The sequence below is a fragment of the Saimiri boliviensis genome, chromosome 11, assembly GCF_048565385.1.
Source record: "Saimiri boliviensis isolate mSaiBol1 chromosome 11, mSaiBol1.pri, whole genome shotgun sequence".
Lineage (NCBI taxonomy): Eukaryota > Metazoa > Chordata > Mammalia > Primates > Cebidae > Saimiri > Saimiri boliviensis.
In genome coordinates this window covers 76,633,076-76,657,811 of record NC_133459.1, presented here as the reverse complement: position 1 = coordinate 76,657,811, position 24,736 = coordinate 76,633,076, and the positions used below count along the sequence as shown (strand labels likewise).

Here is a 24,736-nt window from a genome sequence, read left to right as displayed (position 1 = left end):
TGCTTACTGGAATATTCTTCAATAGCAGGGACAGAAAAGATTATTATATAGTATGTCTAGTAATAAAATGATGGGGCAATACACAAAGACTTGAGCTATTCTATAACACAGATAAGTTGGAGAAATGGAAAGAAGCTTCAGGGCTGCCTAAATCAAGTGAAGATGTATACAATGAGGAGAATGGATTGAATGGACATATAGATATCCATCTTTGAAGAATAGAAAGACAGAGGTGGAAATGAAATGCCATGAACATCAAGTAAATTATACATACCATCAAAGTAAAGACTGTCTCTTAAGCCAAGACTAGCAATGGTGATAAGAACTAAAGCAAAATGATATCACAAAGCTCCCCCATAACAACAGCTGGTAGGACCCTTCTACCCCACAAGTGCAGAGTTGTGGAGCCTTACCAGTAGAAGACAGGTATCTCAGACCAACTATGCTGCCCCTACTCAAACACATATGCTTCAAATATCTGGAAAAGAAAAAGAAGTAAACAGATTTTTAAAAATCTAAAATTACCAAAAGCTATGGCATGTAAATTTATGTCAGTCCCTGACATTTAAAAAAAAAAAGTAACTTTTATGTCACCAAAAAAATCTCTACTTTATGAAATAGAGATTTCTTTTTCTTTTCTTTTCTTTTCTTTTTTTTTTTTTTTTTTTTTTTTTTTTTTTTTTTTTTTTTTTGAGATGGAGTTTCGCTCTGTTACCCAGGCAGGAGTGTAATACAATGGCATGATCTTGGCTCACTGGCTCACTGCAACCTCTGCTTCCTGGGTTCAAGCAATTATCTTGCCTCAGTCTCTGGCGTAGCTGAGACTACAGTTGCACACTACCACACCCAGCTAATTTTTGTATTTTTAGTAGAGACAGGGTTTCACCATATTGGCCAGGCTGGTCTCAAACCCCTGACCTCATGATCTGCCCACCTCAGCTTCCCAAAGTGTTGGGATTCCAGGCATGAGCTACCACACCCAGCTAATTTTTGTATTTTTAGTAGAGACAGGGTTTCACCATATTGGCCAGGCTGGTCTCAAACCCCTGACCTCATGATCTGCCCACCTCAGCTTCCCAATGTGTTGGGATTCCAGGCATGAGCCATCACACCCAGCCAAGATTCCTATTTAAATTGAGTTCAGATGTTCAAAATCTATCACCACTTGCCATTTTGGGGATAGCAATGAGCTACTGATTATGAATTTGTCATCCTATGCTTTAGAATATTCTGCTAGGTAAAGACCCAAACCATACGATTAAGTTCACCATGTTAGTTGGGTGATCTGGACATAATAGAAATACAAAAATTTATAAGAAATATTTTCTGCCCACTACAGTATGAATGAGGGGAAAAAACACAACACAAATGATAAATAACAGTACATAATTAAATATAAATGATACTGGTGAGATATGAAGAGATCACTATGACTTTCATAGTCATTCAGAAGTCTTCATTAAGATGGAGGACCTTGTTTGTGGATGTGACAAGAAGCAGATTCTGCTACATATGATTGTGAATGTGCAGAGGATTCCAAGTGTAAACTAAAGCAAGCAGCCCTTATAAGCATGCCAGGTTCCTTTTGACGGAGAAAAAAGGACAAAGCAAGAATTAGTTAGCATTGTAAACCAGGCAATACTAGACATCAACTGAAGTATCATCATTATTCACAGCATTCAAGAATCAACTTTTTAAAATAGATTAATCACTTCTTAGTCTAGTTTGTCATTAACTACTAAACAATTTTTTACCTCCATAAATAAACTCATCTGTTTCTTCTCCTCCATTCTTATAGTAAGGCCCTTGCTATCCCTCACTAGGGTGTGAGTATTAAGAACAATAGTAAGAGGTTTTATTTTAATTTATAATGTGTTTGTTCTTATTTTATTTAACTTTTATTTTAAGTTCAGGGGTACGTGTCCAGGTTTGTTATATAAGTAAACTTGTGTCATGGGGGTTTGTTGAACAGATTATTTGATCACCCGGATAATAAGCCTCGTACCCACTGGTGATTTTTCCTGATCCTCTCCCTCCTCTCACCCCCACCCTCAAGTAGCTCCCAGTGTGTATTGTTCCCCTCTTTGTGTCCATTTGTTCTCATCATTTAGCTCCCACTTATAAGTGAGATCATACGGTATTTGGTTTTCTGTTCCTGCATTAGTTTGCAAAGGATAATGGTCTCCAGCTCCATCCATGTCCCTGCAAAAGACAAGAGCTGATTCTCTTTATGGCTGCCTAGTATTCCATGGTGTATATGTGCCACATTTTCTTCATTCAGTCTACCACTGATGGACATTTAGGTGGATACTGTGTCTCTGCTATTGCAACTAGTGCTGAAATTAGCATGTGTCTTTAAGACAGAACAATTTCTATTTCTTTGCGTGAATACTTAGTGACAGAATTGCTGAGTCAAATGGTAGTTCTGTTTTTAGCAGAATCACCACCCTGTCTTCCACAATGGTTGAACTAATTTACACTCCCACCAACACTGTAAAAGTGTTCCTATTTTGCCACATCATCTCCAGCATCTGTTTTTTCCAGATCTTTTAATGATTGCCATTCCAACTGGTGTGAGATGGTATCTCAATGTGGTTTTGATTTGCATTTCTCTAATGAGTGATAAAGAGCATTTTTTCATATGTTTATTGGCCTCATAAATGTCTTCTTTTGAAAAGTGTTCATATCTTTTGCCCACTTTTGGATGGATTTATTTGTTTGTTTTCCTGTAAATCTATTTTAGCTCTTTGTTGATTTTGGATATTCGCCCTTTGTCAGATGGGTAGATTGCAAAAATTTTTTCCCATTCTGTTGGTTGCTGGCTCACAATAATGATTGTTTCTTTTGCTGTACAGAAGCTCTGGAGTTTAATTAGGTCCTATTTGTCTATTTTGGCTTTTGTTGCCAATGCTTTTAGTGTTTTGGTCATGAAGTCCTTGCCTATGCCTATATCCTGAATGGTTTTACCTAGATTTTCTTCTAGGGTTTTTATGGTGTTAGGTCTGATGTTTAAGTCTTTAATCCATCAGGAGTTAATTTTAATGTAAGGTATCAGGAAGGGGTCCAGTTTCTGCTTTCTACACATGGCTAGCCAGTTTGCCTAACACCATTTATTAAACAGAGAATCCTTTCCCTATTGCTTGTTTTTTCTCAGATTTGTCAAAGATCAGATGGTTGTAGATGTGTGGATTGCCTCTGAGGCCTCTGTTCTGTTCCATTGGTCTATATCTCTGTTTTGGTGCCAGTACCATGCTGTTTCAGTTACTGTAGCCTTGTAATATAGTTTGAAGTCAGGTAGCATGATGCCTTTCTATGTTTAGTGCTTCTTTCAGGAGCTCTTGTAAGGCAGGCCTGGTCTCTGAGCAACTGCTTGTTCATAGGGAATTTTATTTCTCCTTTGCTTATGAAGTTTAGTTTGGCTGGATATGAAATTCTAGGTTGAAAGTTCTTTTCTTTAAGGATGTTGAATATTGGCCCCCACTCTCTTCTGGCTTTTAGGGTTTCTGAGGAGAGATTCACTGTGAGTCTGATGTGCTTCCCTTTGTGGGTAACGCAACCTTTCTCTCTGGCTGCCCTTAGTATTTTTCCCTTCATTTCAACCCTGTGCATCTGATGATTATGTGCCTTGGGGTTGCTCTTCTTTGTTGTATTCTCTCTATTTCCTGGACTTGAATATTGGCCTGCCTTACTAGGTTGGGGAAGTTCTCCTGGATAATATCCTGAAGAGTGTTTTCCAGTTTGGGTTCATTCTCTCCATCACATTCAGGTACACCTAACAAACATATATTAGGTCTTTTGACAGAATCCCATATTTCTTGGAGGCTTTGTTCATTTCTTTTCACTCTTTTTTCTCTAATCTTGCCTTCTCATTTTATTTCATTGAGTTGATCTTCAATCTCTGATATCCTTTCTTCTGCTTGGTCGATTTGGCTATTGAAACTTGTGTATGCTTCACAAAGTTCTCACGTTGTGTTTTTCAGCTCCATCAGGTCATTTATATTCTTTTCTAAGCTGTTTATTATCATTAACATTTCATCAAACCTTTTTTCAAGGTTCTTATTTTCTTTGCATTGGGTTAGAGCATGTTCTTTTAGCTCAGAGAAGTTTGCTATTACCCCTTTCTGAAGCCTGTTTCTGTCAATTCATCAGACTTATTCTCCATTCAGCCTTGTTCCCTTGCTGGTGAGGGGTTGTGATCCCTTGGAGGAGGAGAAGCATTCTGGTTTTTGGTGTTTTCATCCTTTTTGCTCTGGTTTCTTCCCATCTTAGTGGCTTTATCTACCTGTGGTCTTTGTAGTTGGTGACTTTCAGATATGGTCTCTGAGTGGACATACTTTTTGTTGAGGATGAAGTTATTTCTTTCTGTTTTTTTAAGTTTTCCTTCTAACAGTCCGGCCTCTCTGCTGTAGGACTGCTACAGGTCCATTCCAGACCCTGCTTGCCTGGGGATCACCCACAGGGGCTGCAGAACAGTAAGGGTTGCTGCCAGTTTCTTCTGCAATTATCTTCATCCCAGAAGGATACCCGCCAGATGTCAGCCTGAGCTCTCCTTTATGAGGTGTCTCTGTGGATATACGGGGATCAGGGAGCTGCTTGAGGAGACAGTCTGACCCTTATGGGAGCTCAGGTGCTGAGCTGTGAGCTCTGTTGTTTTGTTGAGAGCTGCTGGGCAGGTACGTTTAAGTCTGCTGCAGCAGAACTTATAACCACCTTTTTTTCCAGGTGCTCTGTCCTGGCAAGATGGGGTTTATTTATAAGTTCCTGACATGCTGCTGCCTTTTTTTAGAGATGCTCTGCTCAGCTAGGAGATAGCTTAGTCACAGTCTGCCAACAGAGGCATTGCTGAGCTGCCATGGACTCTGCCCAGCTGCTGTGTCAACTTCCTTGTGGTTTTGTTTATAGAAGTATAGTTAGAACTGCCTTGGTAATGGCAGTCTGCCTCAGTAACAGCAGACTGCCTCTGTAATGGTGGACTGCCTCAGTAATGGTGGAATGCCTTGGTAATGGCGGACTCCCTAGGTAGTGGTGGACTGCCTAAGTAATGGCAGATGCCCTTCCCCCAACAGAGCTGGACCATCCTAGGTACAGCTGTGCTTGCTGTGAAACTCTAAATCTAGAGTGTTTCAGATTTCTGGTCTTTGTGTAGGTGGTACCCACTGAGCCAGATCACTTGGCTCCCTGTTTCAGCCCCCTTTTTTCAATTGAATGGGCAGCTCTGTCTCCCAGGCCTTCCAGGCACCAGTTGAAATGGCCACCCAGATTCGTGTGAGTTTTTGTGCAGAAACCCTCTGTGCTGGCTGAAACAGCCATGCTGGAAACTCACAGTGCTTTTCAGCCTGGGAATATCCTGGTCTGTGGCCAGTAATAATTTGTTTGGAAATGCAGTGATCAGTCACTTTTCACATTGTTCTCACTGGGAACTGCAATCCAGAGCTGTTCCTATTCAGCCATCTTGGATCCACCCCTTTTTCACTTTTTAGTAATGACCATTCTGACTGGTGTGAGATGGTATCTCATTGTGGTTTTCATTTGCATTGCTCTGATGATTAGTAACATTGAGCATTTTCCCATATGTTTGTTGGATGCATGTATGTCTTCTTTTGAAAAGTGTCTTTTCATGTCCCTTGCCTACATTTCAATGAGGTTGTTTGTCTTTTTTTTTTCTTATAAATTTGTTTCAGTTCCTTATAGGTTCTGAAATTAAACTTTTGTCGGATGCGCAATTTGCAAATATTTTCTTTCATTCCATAGGTTATCTGTTTACTCTGTTGATAGTTTCTTTTGCTGTGTAGAAGCTCTTTAATTTAGTGAGTTCCCATTTGTTTTTTTTTTTTTTTTTTTTAATGCATAGAGGTGCATGACTTAACCCTGGTCTGGCATAAACTCAAGTCCTGTTTATAATTTGTTACTATATTGCTGCAAAGAGTCTGTTCTGGCAGTTTTTATGACCTCTATTTTAACATTAACATTGGTCAGCTGTTGTTTTTAAACCAGCAATCTCCAACCTTTTTGGCACCAGAGACCAGTTTTGTGGAAGACTATTTTTCCACAGATTGTTGGGGAGGGGTAATTGGCATTAGATTCTCATAAGGAGCATGTAACCTAGATCCCTTGCATGCCCGTCTCACAATAGGGCTTGCCCTCCTATGAGAAGCTAATGCTGCTGTTGATTTGACAGGAGGCAGAGCTCAGGCAGTACCAGTTCATGGTTTGGGGATCTCTAGTCTAAACCATAAAAGAGAGAGAGTATAACAAGGTGTTTTTAACCTTCCCACCCATCATGACCAGGAACTCAGTTTTCAAGTTTTTCTGGGGTCTCCTTGGCACAACAGGGTCTATTCAGTTGATGAAGGGCTTTAGATTTTATTTTTAGTTTACAACTCAATTGTAGAGCTATGAGTTTCTTGATTTATTTACTGCATCTTATTCAATAATCATCATGCTCAATAATCAATGTTACTGTGTTGCACAACCTTAGGAGCCACAGTTCAAATGCAATGTGGTCTTTAGGGAGCTGCATTCACATTGCAATCTCTGTGAGTGATGGACCCAAGAACTGTAAAACAATGTGGCCCTCTTTTTGGTCACCCTGCAATATAGAAGTGCCTAGTAAGTCTTCAGTAATTATCTGTGTATTTTAGTTGAGCCACTAAAAATATACATGGTAATGAATAAGGAAGCAAGATTAAATGATCTTTCTGAAGCTTTTTTTCTACCCCTAGCCTTGGGTTCCTAATATGCAAGTGAAGTTAATGATGCCAGCCCTACACAACATGGCTACGGTAAAACAACAACAACAACAATAACAATTTTAACTTATTCTTTTTTTTTTTTTTGAAACAGAGTTTCGCTCTTGTTACCCAGGCTGGAGTGCAATGGCGCAATCTCGGCTCACTGCAACCTCCGCCTCCTGGGTTCAAGCAATTCTCCTGCCTCAGCCTCCTGAGTAGCTGGGATTACAGGCACATGCCACCATGCCCCGCTAATTTTTTGTATTTTTAGTAGAGACGGGGTTTCACCATGTGGACCAGGATGGTCTTGATCTCTCGACCTCGTGATCCACACACCTCGGCCTCCCAAAGTGCTGGGATTACAGGCTTGAGCCACCGTGCCCGGCCTTTTAACTTATTCTTTAACAATAAAAAAAGGAAAATGCACAACAGTCTGGAGGATAATCTTAGGGCATTCCTCTACTTACATTTTTGTATTAAATTTAAATAAAAAGATTAATTTTAAAACCATGATTTTTTACAACAAAAATTATATGCAAGGGAATGTATGTGTGGCCAACTATAGTGTGTGTGTGTGTTTAGATCTCAATTTTTAAATATTAGTGAATAAGTAACAGTATTTAATTATAACAAGACATAATTATAATACATGCGTCTGTTATGATATAGAATTTGTTAGAAGTCTCTAGTATACTGTATCAGAAAAAGTTTAGCTAAAGCAAAGTAAATATGAAATATTAGAAAGAAAACCAATAGAAACTTAATAGAATAAATAATACTCATTTTCCAGCATAAAGACAAAATATAAGCGAAGCTTCAAATTTAAATAATTAGGGGCACATTTTTTATGGCCTCATATGAGGGATAAGATTGCCTTCACCGTTTCTCTAAACAAATCTAGAAAGACTTCTGCTCCAGAAAAGAAATCTCTGTAGAGCAATCTTTAATCCCTTTCATTCTTACCTGGAATGCTTGCAGTTTATCTATAAAGTAAGGACTATTAGAGTAAGAACTATAGACTAATACCTTAAATGGTATTTGCTTATTTTTATGAATGGAGCCCTGGGGCATGCCTGGTTCGGGAGTATGATGTAAAATGCCTTTGAGGTAATATATAAATGAGTAAGAACAGAATTTGTCAACACGAGTGGCTTTTTCTACCCCTGTGTATGTGGTTTCAAACAAATATTTAAGCTTTTAATCTGTTCTGATAAGTGTTAACTACTTAGGTATTTGAACAGTAACATGTTCTGCAGTGATCATACTAAAGTACTTCTTCAGGTGTTCGGCTCATTCATATTAAGGATCTCTTAGAATTCTGAAATGTGAACCAGTGACCCCATTGATTCTATCTATGAATCACTACATTTAAAATGTTAAATTGTGACTGTACTTGAAAAGGCCTAGTCTTGCTTTTAAAAGCTGTATAAAAAAGAGGTTTCCAAATCTTTGTAAAGCAAGCTGCAAACTGAAGATAATTTCCATAATTTATTTCTTTATTCAATATTTTTAATCTTCAATGCTGAATTCTTTCAACTAAAACTATGTAAGTGATTAGATTCAAGTACACAAATATAAAGAAGAGTTTGTAAAAATAATTTAACTTTTAAATAGAAACTGAAGTTTCCCATAGACACGTTCAGTATTGAAGAATAGCATTTGCTTGATTGAGGCAAATACTAATTAAGCTATGTCCAAATAAGGCATTTTATTTAAAAACTGTGAGCTTTCATTTGAATTTAAATCAAAACTCTCATAATTGCGTGTTGCTGTTCCACTACTCTTACCTCTTTTCAAATCTGCCCAGAACTCCACTCATTTTTTGTTGTAACGTCTAATTGTCCTTATGTCTACACTCTAATTCCCTTTCACCAGGAAATACTTAGCAAAACCTACTCAGAATGAATTTTGTATATAACCCTTACAAGATGGGCCACATTTAGACATATCTGTTATTATGTGAGACATTCCTATTACATTTTTTAATAGCATAAATTGCCAAAGATTGGAAAAATGCAAATATTACAAGACTGTGCAAAATAAAAATACTAATATTCCATCCTATATTCATTCTCTCCATAACTAGGTTTTCATTAATAGTGACCCTATATCCTTCTAGACCTCAGCTGTGTATTTGATTATTAACTCAAAAAACCTGAACTATTATCAATATATTTATTTTCCTTGTTAGAATTTGCAGTTCTACCATCTTTTAATCGTGCATATTATGACTATGTGCTAATATGTTTAACAACTTTCCTATTGATGAATATTTAATGTATTTCCAAATTTTACTTTTAAAAAATAATACTGCACAGAGAACCTTTACTCCCATATAATTGCATATATCTGTTACATAAAATTATGAGGAACTGCTTCTTAGATGTAGAAATCAAGTATATACAGATTTTTTAAATTTACAACTTGTCCTTCAAAACAGTTACTTCAATTGGTAGGTTCACCAACAATATATGAGAGTGTTCTCTTTCCTAGACTTTTGCCAACACTAGATATTATTATCTGCAGAGGTAAATAATAACAATAAATGGTTCGATTGGAATATATAAACCAAAAAGCATTGTTGAGAGACCAGGATTCCACAGTAATGGCACAGTTGACACTTTGGACCAAATCTTTGTTGTGGAGGCTGTCCCGTCTGTGCCAATGTAAGTTTAGAAACATATCTGGTCTCTACTCACTAGATGTCAGTGGCACCACCACCACTTAAGTATGTCAACCAAAAATGTCTCTCCATATAGCTAAATGTCCTCTGAGGGGGGGGTGATATTCCCAGTTTTCATCACTGGGAATCACCAGCCTAGACATGCATGTTACGTATCTTGAAGACGAGTGTATTTTGCAGTCCTCTATAAGTAGCACACATATGACAAAAATAATTAAAATCATGTTTTGGGCACTGCACTTTAGATGTCCACATTAAAGGTATATTAGAAACGCTACTCATTGTAATTTAAAATGTTATGGATAATGCCATCAACATTTTAATTACATGTTTTAATTTAATGTCATCATATTTGTTGGGTGCATCTTTCAGTGACCTCTGTGGTTCAAGGCACTTTAATATTCTAACCTTTATCCATATTATATATTAATAAGAATTTCAGTGCCTGTAACATTTTTCCACTTTTTTCATGTTATTCTGACCTTCTTGAAACAATAGATAGCTGGAATTCAAAATAAGAAAAAGTGGAATTTTTAAAAAACACTAATAATACATTGGTAGTTTCAATATGTTCCTATATATGAGAGATATATTCTTACTGGAAATACCTTCAAAGATAATGTCCTTAATACACATATAAAAAATTTCTTAAAAATTGAATAAACCCACAGAAATTAGAAATCCAAAAATATTTTTTAGAAGTCTTCGGTTTCTAAAGCCCAGTTGGAAATAGCTGGTTAAGACGAGATTCATCACTAGTATTTCCTTATAAATGTAGGTTTACAGTGAGGGCTGTTACATAATGATATGATGAAAGGGAAAAAATATGGATGCTGATAATACAAGATAGTCATTAAAATTATTATTCACTTTAAATTCCCATAGTCTTTTGATCTTTACAAAACACTTTTAATATAGCTCAGTTAATCCTAATGGAAGTTTCTGTAATATATGCAAACATAAATAGTAACAGCATTTTATAAAAGATGTTTTACTAGATTTTTACACTACAGTACTGTAATCTTGACTTATCTACTTATAAATACCTGAGGGGTTCTGCTATTTATAACTTTTTAAAGCTGTAGACCAATTATTTGAAAAGGACTGATTGCATTAAGGCAAGTTATGTGCATTCTTTTGTAGCTAACAGACAAAACCTTCGATCTTCTATTCACTAAGAATCCATAAAATCCTTAAACTTGGCCAAGAGCACAGAATAGGTCCTGATTGTCTTTGGACTTTTGATCATCCTCTGAAAGTAACAGAATTTTCTTGCCCAAGCTGATCTGCTACAAGAGGGAGTCCTTCAATCAGTCTTATCAGCCTTTGCAGAGCTCTTCCTCTAACAGCTGAAGGCATTTAAACTTCCCTATAAGTGTTTGTCATATCCCTCTGTCCCCTTTAATATGCCCTGCAAAATATGAATGCCAAATTCTGAGAGAATGGACTGCCTGCATGGCTTAGTCATGATTTCTTTCTCTCGTATGAAAACATTGCCCTGTCTAGTTTCAGGGCTTCCCAAGGAATAAATATTTAAGATTCTTTTTGATGCAAAAATCATTCCTCCTGATAGCATCTGATCAAAGTGACAACCAACCCAGGCAAACAGGACATGTGGACACTTTCCCTAGAAACACACGTTCTGGACCTTGTCTGCTGCTCAGCGTCTTTCAGCAGGAATTCTCCGTATTCAGTAACACTGGCTGCTTGACGCTTTCTGAGAGGTTCTATGCACCTTCTCATCTCAGCACCTCTCCACTGAAACACTCTCTGTTACATCCTTCTGTTCATACCTCCATCTAGTTACCTCCCATTTGTCTTTCAGATGTCAATTCCAACAATGCTTTCCAAGGAAAGTTCTGCTTGATTCATTAGTCCATAATAAATCTCTTTGCTAAATGCCTTCATAGAAGCTCATTTTTTTTTCTTTTGGAAAACTTTTATCATTTTATCATTACACATGTGTTATTGTGAATAACCTAATAACATCTGTCTTCTCCAGGAGTACTGTAAGCTCTGTGAAAACAAAACCTTATGGATTTCTCCCAGTATATTATCCTTAAGGGTTAGCATGTGGAATTCACTCATGCTTCTTATATTCAAGGTACTCTATAGGTCACTCTTTGCAAAATAGTTATTTTATTTTTATAGACTTCTTGAAGATAGCCAGGTTTATGACCTGTAAATTACAATTCTACCCCAGAGAACTTTCAACAAAAGTGAGGAGTTGTTTACACAAATGATAAATGCTAAACTTACTCTTGAGTTATATCCATTTTGGTATTTATTTTTACTGATATTAGTTTAGAAGAAAGTCTTCAAAGTGGAAAATATTTCCTCCTCTGTATTAAGAACATATTGCCCCAAAATAAAGACTGTCAAATATAAGTTCTGGTATTTTAAGGTGCTATTTACAGGTCCAATGAAACCATATCACAAAATAATAATTACCCAATTATTCAGTTGTTGAGTAAATGCACATTATATGTATTTTTGGTTACTACAAATTTTTTAAGACAATTCGGAAGAACCATAACTCCATATGAGTGTTATAACCATTACTGACAATAATTGATGTTTGTTGGGAACTTAAATTTTGAGCACTCTTTTGAGTCCTTTACGTTAACTATATAATTTAGTACATACAAAAAACCTATGAGAAAAGTACTAACACTACCCACATTTTACACACAAGGAAGGCAAAGACACAAATAGTTAAATAAATCTTGTAAGTATGGGAACTGGAATTTGAACCTATGAGTGTGGCTCTAACGTCCAGTTAGTCCATTTATTTTGAAGGTGCAGTTGTTGCTTTCTTAAAACTGTCGTATCATATAAGAAAGTTGTCTTCAAACGTTTTTGATGAAAGACCCATCAGTAACAACTATATACCTCACTAAATGTACGCTTATATTTTGAGAATTTGCATCATTTATTAGTTTACTAATATTTTATGTCAATTATCTTATATAATATATAATGTATATTGTAAAGCATGCTTTAAATATATATATTTAAAGATTGAAAGCTGAAATAACAATATTTAAAATACATCAATATGATTCTCACAAAATATTAACATTTCATTTTTTTAAATGAAATATTGATTATACTTTAAATACAGCAATTCAAAGATATAGATCTAAGTTCAGTTTAATACTTGGTTTTAATGACTGTTAGGGAGCTGCAACTTCAAAAATACATTAAATCTGTATTTTCACCTTAGGTGTAGCAGGTCTACCACTCTGGGTACTCTGTTCTAATACTTCTTTTTTCACACTTTCAGTAAGGTTTTCTTATTGAACTTTCCAGAAGATTTTACTGGAATATATAAAGGAATACATTGAAATTTGGTGCCATTATTTTATTTGTTTTCCATGTATTACTTCAAGGGTTATTATGTTATGTTCCGTGTATTATTTTTGTTAATTTTATCATAAGGAAGAGAGATTTTCTTCAATAGTCCATGACTTTTAACTTCCACTATTAAGTAGAAATATTAATAGAGACTTCTAAACATGTCATGGATATATACAACTTTAAATATGACTGAAAACTGAAGGTCTAAATCCATGCTTCAAATTATGTCCTTAATACTTTGAGTTTTTTAATACCATTTTATCAAATCTGATTAGATCTTCACAGATATTAACCGTAATTGGCTTATATGGACTTGTTACATGGGCTTGCAGCCTGGCTGGCAAATAGCATACTTTAGAAGTAGGAAAAATGTCAGTTTTGTCATTTTCTTGTTTGTATTTTCCTTATCAGTGTTAATTTTAACCCACAGTGCACTTGGAGATACCTTAAGTCTTATTTGCCCATTTCACTAGGATTGCTTTATTAAAACTACATAGTGTGAGCTGACAGGTATGCATACAATATGATGCAGTAGGCTGAAATGTAAAGAGGGCAGACTTCTCCACCTAGAAGAAGAAATATATCCTTCAGAATGGCTCAGAGCTGGCATGGGACTCCACTCTACAGAACATGGAAAAAGTGTCATTCACATTATAAGTATTAAAGTTTAATTTCTCCTCAGGAAAATATCAGTTGGAATTCTAATGTGTTCTTTATGTACCCCAATTGATAATTTTTTACAATCCACTATTATGAAATGGTTATACAGCTATATTTGGACGCTAAAGGATAGAAAGCTTTGTTTTTCATCAGAACAGGAAATATTACCACATTCTTTAATCCCTTGACCACAGAGAACAATGAGGACAGGTGTCTCCAGTAAAGGATTATTAGCACTGTACACTAAATTTTGTTGGCTATTAACAAGGGCTTCATTACTGGTATCATGACTAATTTGAATAATACTAATGCCAAATAGCTAACCATATTAATACTTATTAATATTTTGTTCTTCTCTTTTTAACCTATATCTCAAATGAAGTAACTGTTAGCTACATATATAAATAAATGTCTGTACAATTAAATTTTTAAATTTATAGATGTCAGTTTAACTTTGCTTTATTGTTCCCTCATCTGTAGTTTGATAGTTTTGTGAAATGCTCAGGAGCATGAACACTGTAACCTGTCTACTAGGTATGAATGTTGGCTCTCTTGCCCCCTAATTGTGGTGGGGGAAGTTATTTGACCTCTCTCTGCGTCTGTTGCCATAAATATGAAACAAATGTAATAATAATAGCAACAACAGAAATATTAATGGTAATGGCGATAATATTAAGGAGAAGAATACTCATCCCCTAAAGTTGGTGAGAAGGTTAAATAGATCGATAAATATAGCAGACTTGGAACAATGTTTGGCACATAGAAATCACTCAATATTAGCACTCAAAAATTTAATTTTGGTGGGTGTAGAGATGGTCATTCACTTGAGTTTCAATATAACAGTAGTTTTTAAGTATGTGCAGAGTCACATTATCCCAGAGCTATCATTCATCTAATTGTATTCCTCTGTAGTCAATGATTGGTAGGAGAACATTGCTGTTTTCTAAAGCATAAATCTCAACCGTTTAGCATGTTTGTGTGATACTGTTACTATCCCAGGGTGATCTATTAAAAGTTTTCTCCTTTTGTGATATAAAGAGCCTACTTTAATATATTTATTATGTTTGCAGATTGTTTCAGATGTTTCAGTATGTTTCAGATTACTCAAATTTTTTTTTCATATAATTATAGACTGCACTCCCATTCCTCTGAGGCCTGCCTTCTGCTGAGTTGAGTGTTGGTAACCTCAGCAGAGAAATATCTTTTAGCTCTGTAGATATCCCCAAATCTGCTAAATCTGACTCCAGTGAGTCCTGAACATGAGGAGACTCATGGTATTAGCAGAGTGACATCTTCTAGCAGTGTCACGTATATGTGGAGGAGCTGAGGGGAAGCTATTCTATCTTTTTCACAAATCTGACATAGGTGACCAAACACTGTGGTATCATACTTGCTGTGAATTTTCACAAAGGTGCTATTACCAGTTTATACCAGTGCTTTATACATTTTATTGCTAACCATTATTTTACTAACAAAAGCTGTTGAACAGGCACTGGCTCAATTCACTGCTTCCGGACACAACTATGCCGTGTATACCAAGGAGTTTCTAAGGGGAAAGAGTCCTGCCAAGCCCAAATATATGATACTGTGTTACTGTTCCTATCTGATTGCAATCCTTTTATGTGCCCTTTCATTTTGGGACATTTTATCAGTTTTAGCACATTCACATATATTCAGTTTCCACAATAGTTGGAACATCTAAAAATTTAGCCCCTCTTCCTTTGGTCTCTTTCAAACAATTATAGATCAGCCTGTGTGTAAAGGGTGACATCCTTGGGGTTTTCCACTAAGAAGCCGATATCCTCAGATTATAAAAAGATCAGACGTGAACAAAATTTGAGAGCTAAAAAGTTAGAGTTGACATGCAGGATGCCAAGTGTAGTTAAATTTTAGATAAACAATGAATTAATGTTTAAGTATAAATATGCCCCCAAATATTGCATGGAATTAATATTAATATTTGGAAGCAGGATACTGGTATCCTATATTTTTATTTACTGCATCTGTCAATCCTATGTGAAGGACCTATCAAAGAAAGCATTTTACAGAAGAAATATGATAGGTACTAGAAATTAGCATTTATTTTAAACTGGATTTAAAATCTCATAAAATTTAATTTTAAGTTTAACCTTTTAAGATTTAAAATCCAGTTTAAAATAAATACAAATTTAAAGACAATTAAAATTATACTTATAGGGTCTTTCATTATATACATAGACATATTTTATTTAGTTCATTGTAACATTGCTACAAAGAACTGCCTGAGACTGGATAATTTATAAAGAAAAGGAGTTTAGTTGACTCACAGTTCCACAGGCTGTACAGAAAGCATGGTGGGGAGACTTCAGAAAACTTTCAATCACAGAGAAGTGAAGGCGAAGCCAGTACATCTTCACATGGTGATCAGAGAGAGAGAGAGAAATAGTGAAGGAGGAGGTACTACACACTTTCAAACAACCAAATATCATGAAACCTCTATGATGAGAACACCAAAGGGGTAGTCTGCCCCTGTGATTCAGTCACCTCCCGCCAGGCACCTCCTCTGACACTGAAGATTACAATTCAATATGAGATTTGAGGGGAGATGCGGAGCCAAATCATATCATACATATACACACGTATCTGTAAACATGCGTGTTTTTTTCCCTATATTAGTTTTCTATTGCTTCTATAGCAAATTACCACAATTCAGTGGCCTAAGACAACACGAACGTATTATCTTACAGTTCTGTAGGTTAGAGGTCTGGGTACAGTGTGTTGCAGCTGGTTTTTCTACTTCGAGTCTCACTGGGCTAAAATCAAGACATCAGTGTCTCTGGAAGGACTGGGGAAGAATTCGTTTCCACGTTTATTCAGGTTGTTGGCCACACTGAGTTCCATGCAGTTGTGAGACTAAGGCCCCATTTCCTTAGGGCTGTGAGACAGGGCTCCTACCCAGCCTGTAGAGGCCTCGCATTTTCCCTGACTCATGATCTCATTCATCTTCAAAGCCAGCACCAGCTGGTGGTATCTTCTCCTGCTTAAATTTCTCTGCCTCCACTTCATTTTTGCCTTATCTCTCACACCAAGTCTCCTCTGACTTAAAGGCTCATGTGATTGTATTGGGCCCAACCAGGTAATTCAGGATCACCTCCCTATCTTAAAGTTTACAACATTAATTCTATCTGCAGTATCCCTTTTGCCATATTCACAGGTTCCAGGAATCAGGGTGTGGACACTTTTTTGGAGTGGAGGGGTGTTTACATAGCCAATTTTCTGATACTCTGTGTTAAGCATTGTAACTAAGGCATTTAATATGGTAATCTCAATTAGAAAATGATTACAAAAAGAAAATCAGACGGAAGACAAAACTTGTACTTCTTTGATTCTAATTTAACTCATGGACAATTAATAGCATAATTTTAAATTTTGATCCTCAAATTAATAACTACATAGAGTCAGGCATGGTGGCTCATGCCTGTAATCCCAGTACTTTGGGAGCCTAGGTGGGCAGATCACTTGAGCCCAGGAGTTTGAGACAAGCTTGGACAACATGGCAAAATCCCATCTCTACTAAAAATACAAAAAAATTAGCTGGGTATGGTGGTGTGCACCTGTGATCACAGCTACTCAAAAGGCTGAGGTGGGAGGATCACTTGAGCCCAGGAGGTGGAGGCTGCAGTGGACTGTGATTGCACCACTGCACTCCAGCCTGGGCAACAGAGCAAGACCCTGTCTCAAAATGAATACATAGGTAAAGATATAGCCATTTCTGCAGTGATATAAGGATTGAGAATGATCAGCCTTGTATATGGCTACTCAGTAGGCCAGTCAATAGAAACCCATCCATTGTTCATGGCAAAAGCAGGTCTGTCCTAGGCCAGTTAATTTAAAGGTAATAAAACTATTTGAAAGAACCAATAAGTTGTGATTATGACACATTCTTAAATGAACCAGATTCCATTTGATATATATGAAAATTTAAGCATGGGTCTAAAAGTACTGTAAGAGAAATCTTTTCATTTTTTTTTTGGTGAGATCTAACATCAGCATATAGATGGCTTCATCAATTATTGAGAAAAAGACTATGAAAAGAAAAATGACTGATGGGGATGCTTCATTTTGAAGTCTGATTTTGAAGCCTTTGGGCTGAATGTACCTGTAGCTCTAAATCCTTCTGAATTCATTGTTGCTCTTTCACCAACTCATCTACTTAAATTTCTTGTTTTTTTTTTTTTTAAAGACACTTAAAAAAATTTCACACACTGTCTAACAACAAAATGTATGTGCTAAGTTTGGAAATACATGAAATATATGAAATGCATGTATCCGAAGTTAAGAAACAGGTCTCTTTTTAGATAAATATCACTTAAGATGAAACAAAAAAATGACTTTAAATTATTGCTTTATCTCAAGGGTTAAGTGTTCATGACTTTGAGTGATTGTTTTTTCTTCACAGCCATTTTTATTCTCTTCTGTATTCTGAGATGCAGCATTGAATTTCAAAGTTCTTATACTTGCCATCTAAGGTCCTTGCCCTGTTTATTTCTATCAAACTATCATGGAATCCAAGTTGACAATCTAAAACCATTTTAAAACGAGACAAAAGTGACAATGAAGGAATGTTCATTTACAAATCGTTAGTTATCCCTGGTGGCTTTGTGGCACTAACATTTAGAGATTAATAAAGGGACCACAGTGGATTAAATAAGCACACAGGTAAGCACTAAGGAGCAAAAGTACATCTCATTTTGAAAACACTATTTTCTTAATTAAGATGAACCAATGATTTTTCCTACATTTTAAAGAATTATTGAAGTCTGCCATATGATGTAAGACACTGCCATGTAAACATAGTGCTGATAGTATCTTTCTGGCTGCTCCACCCAAAATATAGACTTTTTAAAAATCTATCCTGAAAGTCATTATCACTGGGTTAGCTGAAAACTATTTTTATTATTAGAAATGCTTTCTAATTCTTTATCATCTTCTTTTGAAGTATTCTTATTTTAACCTCATCTCAAATGCTTCATACTTGTTTCATAAAACTCCCCCAAGATACTTTTCCATACCGTGTAAACTAGTATTTCTACCTCTTAAGTACATAAACTTATGTGCCTTTAGATGCTTTTAGGTGATGCTGATTCTTCGTTTGCAGCTTTGACGCTGTTAGAAAAAGGATTTAAAGTAGATTAGATATTTATGGATAAAGAGAGGATGCAGACAGTATAAAGGAGTAAATGTAAGTTTTGCCTGTTTCCCCAAATTTGCTGAATATTTTAATATGACATTGTATTTTATTATCCAGCAAACTGGGGTAACTGGAAAAACCTATATATTTTTTATTTACCCCAACTTTGTTGAATATCGTAATATGACTTTGGATCATGTAATTCAGCAAATTTTGAGTAAGAAAAAGTTATTCTAAATAATTTTAGATAATTACTTTTCTGGTAAAAGTTATTATTCTGATACAAAATCAAAGAAAAAAATTATTCTGACACTTGTTAAATGGTACGGGAACTTTATTCAGGACTATTGTGATAGGTGTCAAAACTGTGGCAGAGGGGAGGCAGATTGGCCCAACTCTGAAATCAGGGGATTTATAGCCAAGGTGCAAGTTAAGGGTAACAGAATAATTACTAAGAAGAGACATCAGGCCGGGCGCGGTGGCTCTAGCCTGTAATCCCAGCACTTTGGGAGGCCGAGGCGGGTGGATCACAAGGTCAAGAGATCTAGACCATCCTGGTCAACATGGTGAAACCCCGTCTCTACTAAAATTACAAAAAAATTAGCTGGGCATGGTGGTGCGTGCCTGTGATCCCAGCTACTCAGGAGGCTGAGACAGGAGAATCGCCTGAACCCAGGAGGCGGAGGTTGCGGTGAGCCGAGATTGTGCCATTGTACTCCAGCCTGGGTAACAAGAGCGAAACTCCGTCTCAAAAAAAAAAAAAAAAAAAAAAAAAGAAAGAAAAGAAAAGAAAAGACATCATAGGTGAGGGAAATTCTTGCTAAACTCACCTAACAGGATTCCTAGTGAAGGGCAGCCAGGGTCACCAAATACCAAGGATGGGAGTTGAATAATTTGATTATGTATTGAGAATGATCAGGTATCACAAGTGAGGGGATTCTCTCTAAACTGACTTTACCAGGAATTTTACTGAAACTGGACTCTGCAAGATCAGACGCTGAAGCCCAAGGTCAAGACATAGCTAGTTGTGAAGAGGGCTCACAGGAATCTGGCTAAAGTTTGGTCAAGGAGAGTGTCGGTTTTCTAATGACTAAGGCAAGGAAAGACATCTTGGCATACAAAGTTTGCATTGTGCATAACAGTAAAGAATACTCATCATTCTCTACATTTCCATGAAAGTGAACTCAGGTCTGATTTTATCATTTGAGTTTCAGTTTTTTTAATGTAAGTACACAGCAGGGAGTATGTAGGCAAGATCATATTTAAACTGAGTGGTGAGGGAATGAAGCCATAGGAATATCTTAGTGGCCAAATTCAGCTGCCCTGTGGAATGTTGCATAGGGTACTGGAGAAACTATGTAGAAACCACTGCGAGTGGAGTGAAGTGGTCAAAGGACAGAAAATTAATGCTTTGGGGAAGAAGTATATCAGAGATCAAATCATATTGGACCTTAAAGCCAATCTTAAAGTATGATCTTTAAAGTATGATCTTTTACTTTAACTCTGAATGACATAGGAAGCCATTGGAGGATTCTGAACAAGGAAAAGATCTGGTTTACATTTTAAAGAGATCAGTTTGACTGCTGTGGTGAGATAGATTACAGGAAGGTAAGGATGACAGAAGAGAGATCAATAGAAAGGTTTCTGAAGTAGCCTGGAGGGGTCATGATGGTGGCCGGTTTCAGGATAGTGTCTGTGGAAATGGTGAGTAGTTAATGGTCATATTCTGAATATGTTTTGAAGGTAGAGATAAAGAGTTCACTGACTGATAATTTAGAAGATTAAGATAACATTTTTTTTGAAATGGGGAAAAGTGCAGGAAAAAACAGGTACTTTTTGGGAATAACAGCAGTTTGGGTTTTTTTCTTTTTCTTTTTTTTTTTTTTTTTTTTTTGACTGTTTTTTAACTCACAATGCCGATTAGACTTCCAAATGGAGGAGTTAGATTGGGCTAAGGACAGACAATAATTTGAACCCTTGGCTCTGATCACCTAGGAATTGAGAGTACATAGATGGGTCCAATGACTGATTTGCACATTAATCATTTATTTCTCTGTGTTGTCCTTTGCCTCCACTGGTTATTCAAGACTGGCTTAGAAATCCCTATTAAGGACTCAGTCATGTGTTCTTTCATGACAATATGTAAACAACTACAGTGTACTTTCTGAATTTTGTTGCCCTTGCCTGTTTTCTGGTCATCTCCTCCATCATACTATAAGTTCTTTAAGGAGAAGGCCTATGGTACATAAATAATTATTGAACAAAAGAGTAAATAAACCTTTGCACTTCAAATAAAATCTAAATAATAATTGTCCCTCTCTCCTCACCCAACTCACGTCCTGCCACTCTTGGCTTTGTTCACTATACTGCAGCCTCCTTTATCAATTGTTTATAGAAATATCACCTTCTTAGATCCTCAAGGCTTGAGGATTTTCCCATGCTGTTTTTCTTCATAGAATGCTTTTTCTACCTTCATTATTTTTTCTACTAATGCACTGCAATTGACTAAATCCTGGTTTAAATGCTAAGTCCCAAGCCAGGTACTTCCTAAACCTACATTCTCATCTTACATGTCCATTTTGTCTCTCCTAACAGTTCAAATTTGTGAATTAATAGCATTTATCACCATTTGTGGATTTCTAAGGATTTGTATGATTCTTTGTTTACTATCTGTTTCTCAATAGAATCTATGAGAACAAAAGACCAACTCTGTTTTAATCGTTAATAGGTACCTCACCCCTGACACCAGACACTTAATAGGCCCTTTAAAAAATTCTTAGGATAAATGAAAATAAAAAATTTCACATATTTGTATCATTATCAATGAATATGGATACTATAATCAGTATATTTGTGATTTTTGGATAATATGAAACTGTAACACCTTTTGATAAGCATGTTTTAATCTGTTTTCTCTTACACTTGGGAAAATATGAGCTAGTAGAATAAGAATTAGTCTCCCACTTGCCCAGCAGCACCTGGGTTTTATAAGTATGTAAACATTTTCAATTTTTGACAGAAAAAAAAATGTACTTTCAAGATTTGTATCACCCCAGGGACCATTCCATTCCCTGTCTTCACTAGTTCAGCATGTGATATAGAAGAGCATATCCGAAATGAATGTGAACGTCTCAGAAACCATTAGCAGTACAAGCAACTATGTTTCAAATTCAGTTTTATTGAAAACAGAAGTTTAAGAAACTTAAATAAATTACTATTTATGTGGAAAATTTTTGGATCTAGAGAATAGTATTTCTGATCATTTACTTTATCTTCTAACTCTTTCTTTGTTGAGATAAAAAGCTCAATATAAATACCTCATAAATATTACTTAAAGATGGTTAGGCATATATTATTTAGACTAACCAAATTGTACAACTCTTATTATTTATAAATATATGTACATAAATTTAAAAATTTAACTACAGTTATTTCCAAATTTATACAAAGAAGCAATGGCTATTGAAACCTAGAAAATAGTAAGTATTACAGTTTCATGAGTATGAAAGACTACTTATAAAATTAAATTTGCTTAATTGTCATTTCAGTTAATTATTTGAGCATACAAAGCGGATGAAACTATCACCTAAATCAATTTAAATATTCTTTATCTCACCTTTGCAATTGCTAAAGTATTGAAGCATTACAATCATTAGGATTAACTAATCATGTAATTAGAAGTGATGGACATTTGGAAACAGGAAGAAGAGACTAGAGCCCTTATTTCTCAGAGATTTCCTCTCAAGGACCTCTCCATATAAAACTGACAACATGAAATTCTCAGACCCATTATTTTATACTGCTTTTTGTAATACTAAACTATACTAAATTTCATTTTGAGAGGCTACATAAAACTCATTAGAATATAGAAAAAAGAAATGTGTGATAACTGTAAGCTTCTGAATTACTAGAAGAATTAGCTGAAAATTATAATACTGCACTTTGCTATTGTCATTTCAAAGCGGCTTTGGAAAAATCTGGTTGAATTAATAAAATATACTTAATAAGGGATTAGCCTTCCAGCTATTTCTATAACATTTAATATTTTAAATTATTGGTATGCTCACATTAGAATATATATACATTTAACATATACCCCTCATTTAACCTTCTAACACTGCAAATATGACTTGGAGGTCTTCAGAACTATAGAAGAAAGGAAAATAAGAGGAAACATTTCATAATGCAGTCACAATAAAAAGGGTGACAACTTGTCAATTCTATTTAGCCCATATTACAAAATATAAATAATAGAATGTGTTTATTAACATGTATTTACCTGACAACAAACATTTAATTCATTGATTATCATTCGAAACCGTCCAAGGTTAAATCAAGGAAAAAGAAAAATTTTCAAACTAAAATTAACCTTACTGTATGTATTAATCATATTAGTGGCAGCAGGTTGATACTCCTCAATCTTTAGGTATGATAATAACATCTGAAGAAGTTTCATGAACATGTTGCTTTCACTACCACTTGTACCGATAATTTTCAGTGATACTGTAAAGAACTATATAAATGCCATGAACTTTGGTTTCTATCATACTGAAATCTTTACTATTTATTTTCTTTATATGTATCTAATTTAAGGTGAAAACTATCTCTTCTTTGAAATTAATTTTTTTTCCAGGTGAATCTCTTGGCTTTTGGAGTTATCATATACAAAGTTTTTCGTCACACTGCAGGGTTGAAACCAGAAGTTAGTTGCTTTGAGAACATAAGGTAAATGTGTCTTTTTAAGTTCAGTATTTTTTAGTAATTAAAAACTTTAGTAACTTAAAGTACAAATAATTTGGGGAATTATTTTTAAGTGATTGTTTCATACTTTACCATATTTAAAAGACATATTGGAAAATAGCATTTAGTATGTTTATTAAGACTACAATTACCAAAGATTAAATGGTCAGAAGCAATTTTTTCAAACATAAAAAGATGATGACTGTGTTTTAAGGCAAAAAAAGGCCTTAGTGATTTTCTTTTGCAAAATGTTTTTCAGAATTTAGTAACTGTTTCTTTCTTGTTATTTCTAGTTTGCATGTTGTCATGATTTTTCCTTCACACACCCCTCCACCTTAAAACTGATTTATTGAAACCTTGAAAATGATTTGTCCAGGAAGAGCTGAATTATGCTATAGGGAACACCGGGAACAACTGACTGTTTGTGTTGCTTGGAAACACTCCTGTAGTTTTAATACCTTGCACAAGATTTATAGTTGGGATTTAGTAAATGTTTGATCGATTACTTTCTTTTCGTCCTCACCAGTCATGGTTTCATGTAGGGTACTGGTTTTAATAAAGTTGAAAATGACTCATTTTCCGAGGTATACTACTGAAACATCTACTGCAACAAAGAATGATTGGACTACAAATGAATGAGAGAAAAATCATTAGTTGCTTCATTTCCAAGGCAATGTCTTTTGTGAGCAAGATTGAATATTGTTTTACCAAAAGTCACAGGCAATCTGTTGAAAAGATGTAAGAGTCAGTATGTGTGTGTATTTTTTCTTTAATTTTTAAGAAAACAGTATTCGATAATGAATTTATTTTGACATAACTCTATGGCAAAAGCCAAACAAAATAAAACAAAACCGTATTTTTATATCCTACACTTTCTTTTCTTCTAACCTGAAAGGAAAGCAGAGCCTCTTTTGATGTCATGGATATGTACTGACCCCAGTCCACATGGTATACTTTTCAGGGTTTCTTAGGGAAAATACTTCCTGACTGATATATGTCTTACCATCAGGAATTCCTGCAACATTACATTTGAAATCAAAGCGTACACACTACAGTATACCAGACAAAAATATTTTAAGATTAAGGAAACTCCTTAATCTTAAAAATAATTCCATGTTTCAGTAATAGTAATTTGCTTTTGGAAGCAGACTCCTGCTATGGTGCAGTAGCATACCCTAAAGGCTGTCCCACTTAGCTGTAGCACAACTTATCAGTTTCCAAATCCTACCGGGTCTTTGTAAAAGGTTTATTTTATTTATTTTTCATGACACTTTAAGTTCTGGGGTACATGTACAGAACGTGCAGGTTTGTTACATAGGTATACACATGCCATGCTCATTTGCTGTCCATGCCCCCCATCATCTACATTAGTTATTTCTCCTATTGTTAGCC

General features: G+C 35.5%; 1 protein-coding gene across 2 annotated transcripts in view; it reads left to right on the top strand.

Moving 5' to 3' along the window:
- ADGRL4 (adhesion G protein-coupled receptor L4) overlaps positions 1–24,736 on the top strand; it is a 118,402-nt gene that overhangs the window by 91,895 nt on the left and 1,771 nt on the right. Inside the window, exon 14 of one of the 2 annotated variants that reach the window (XM_010347185.3) lies at positions 23,238–23,329. In XM_010347185.3, the coding sequence (XP_010345487.3) occupies positions 23,238–23,329 (92 nt within the window). The other variant, XM_074381058.1, reaches the window with a different exon arrangement.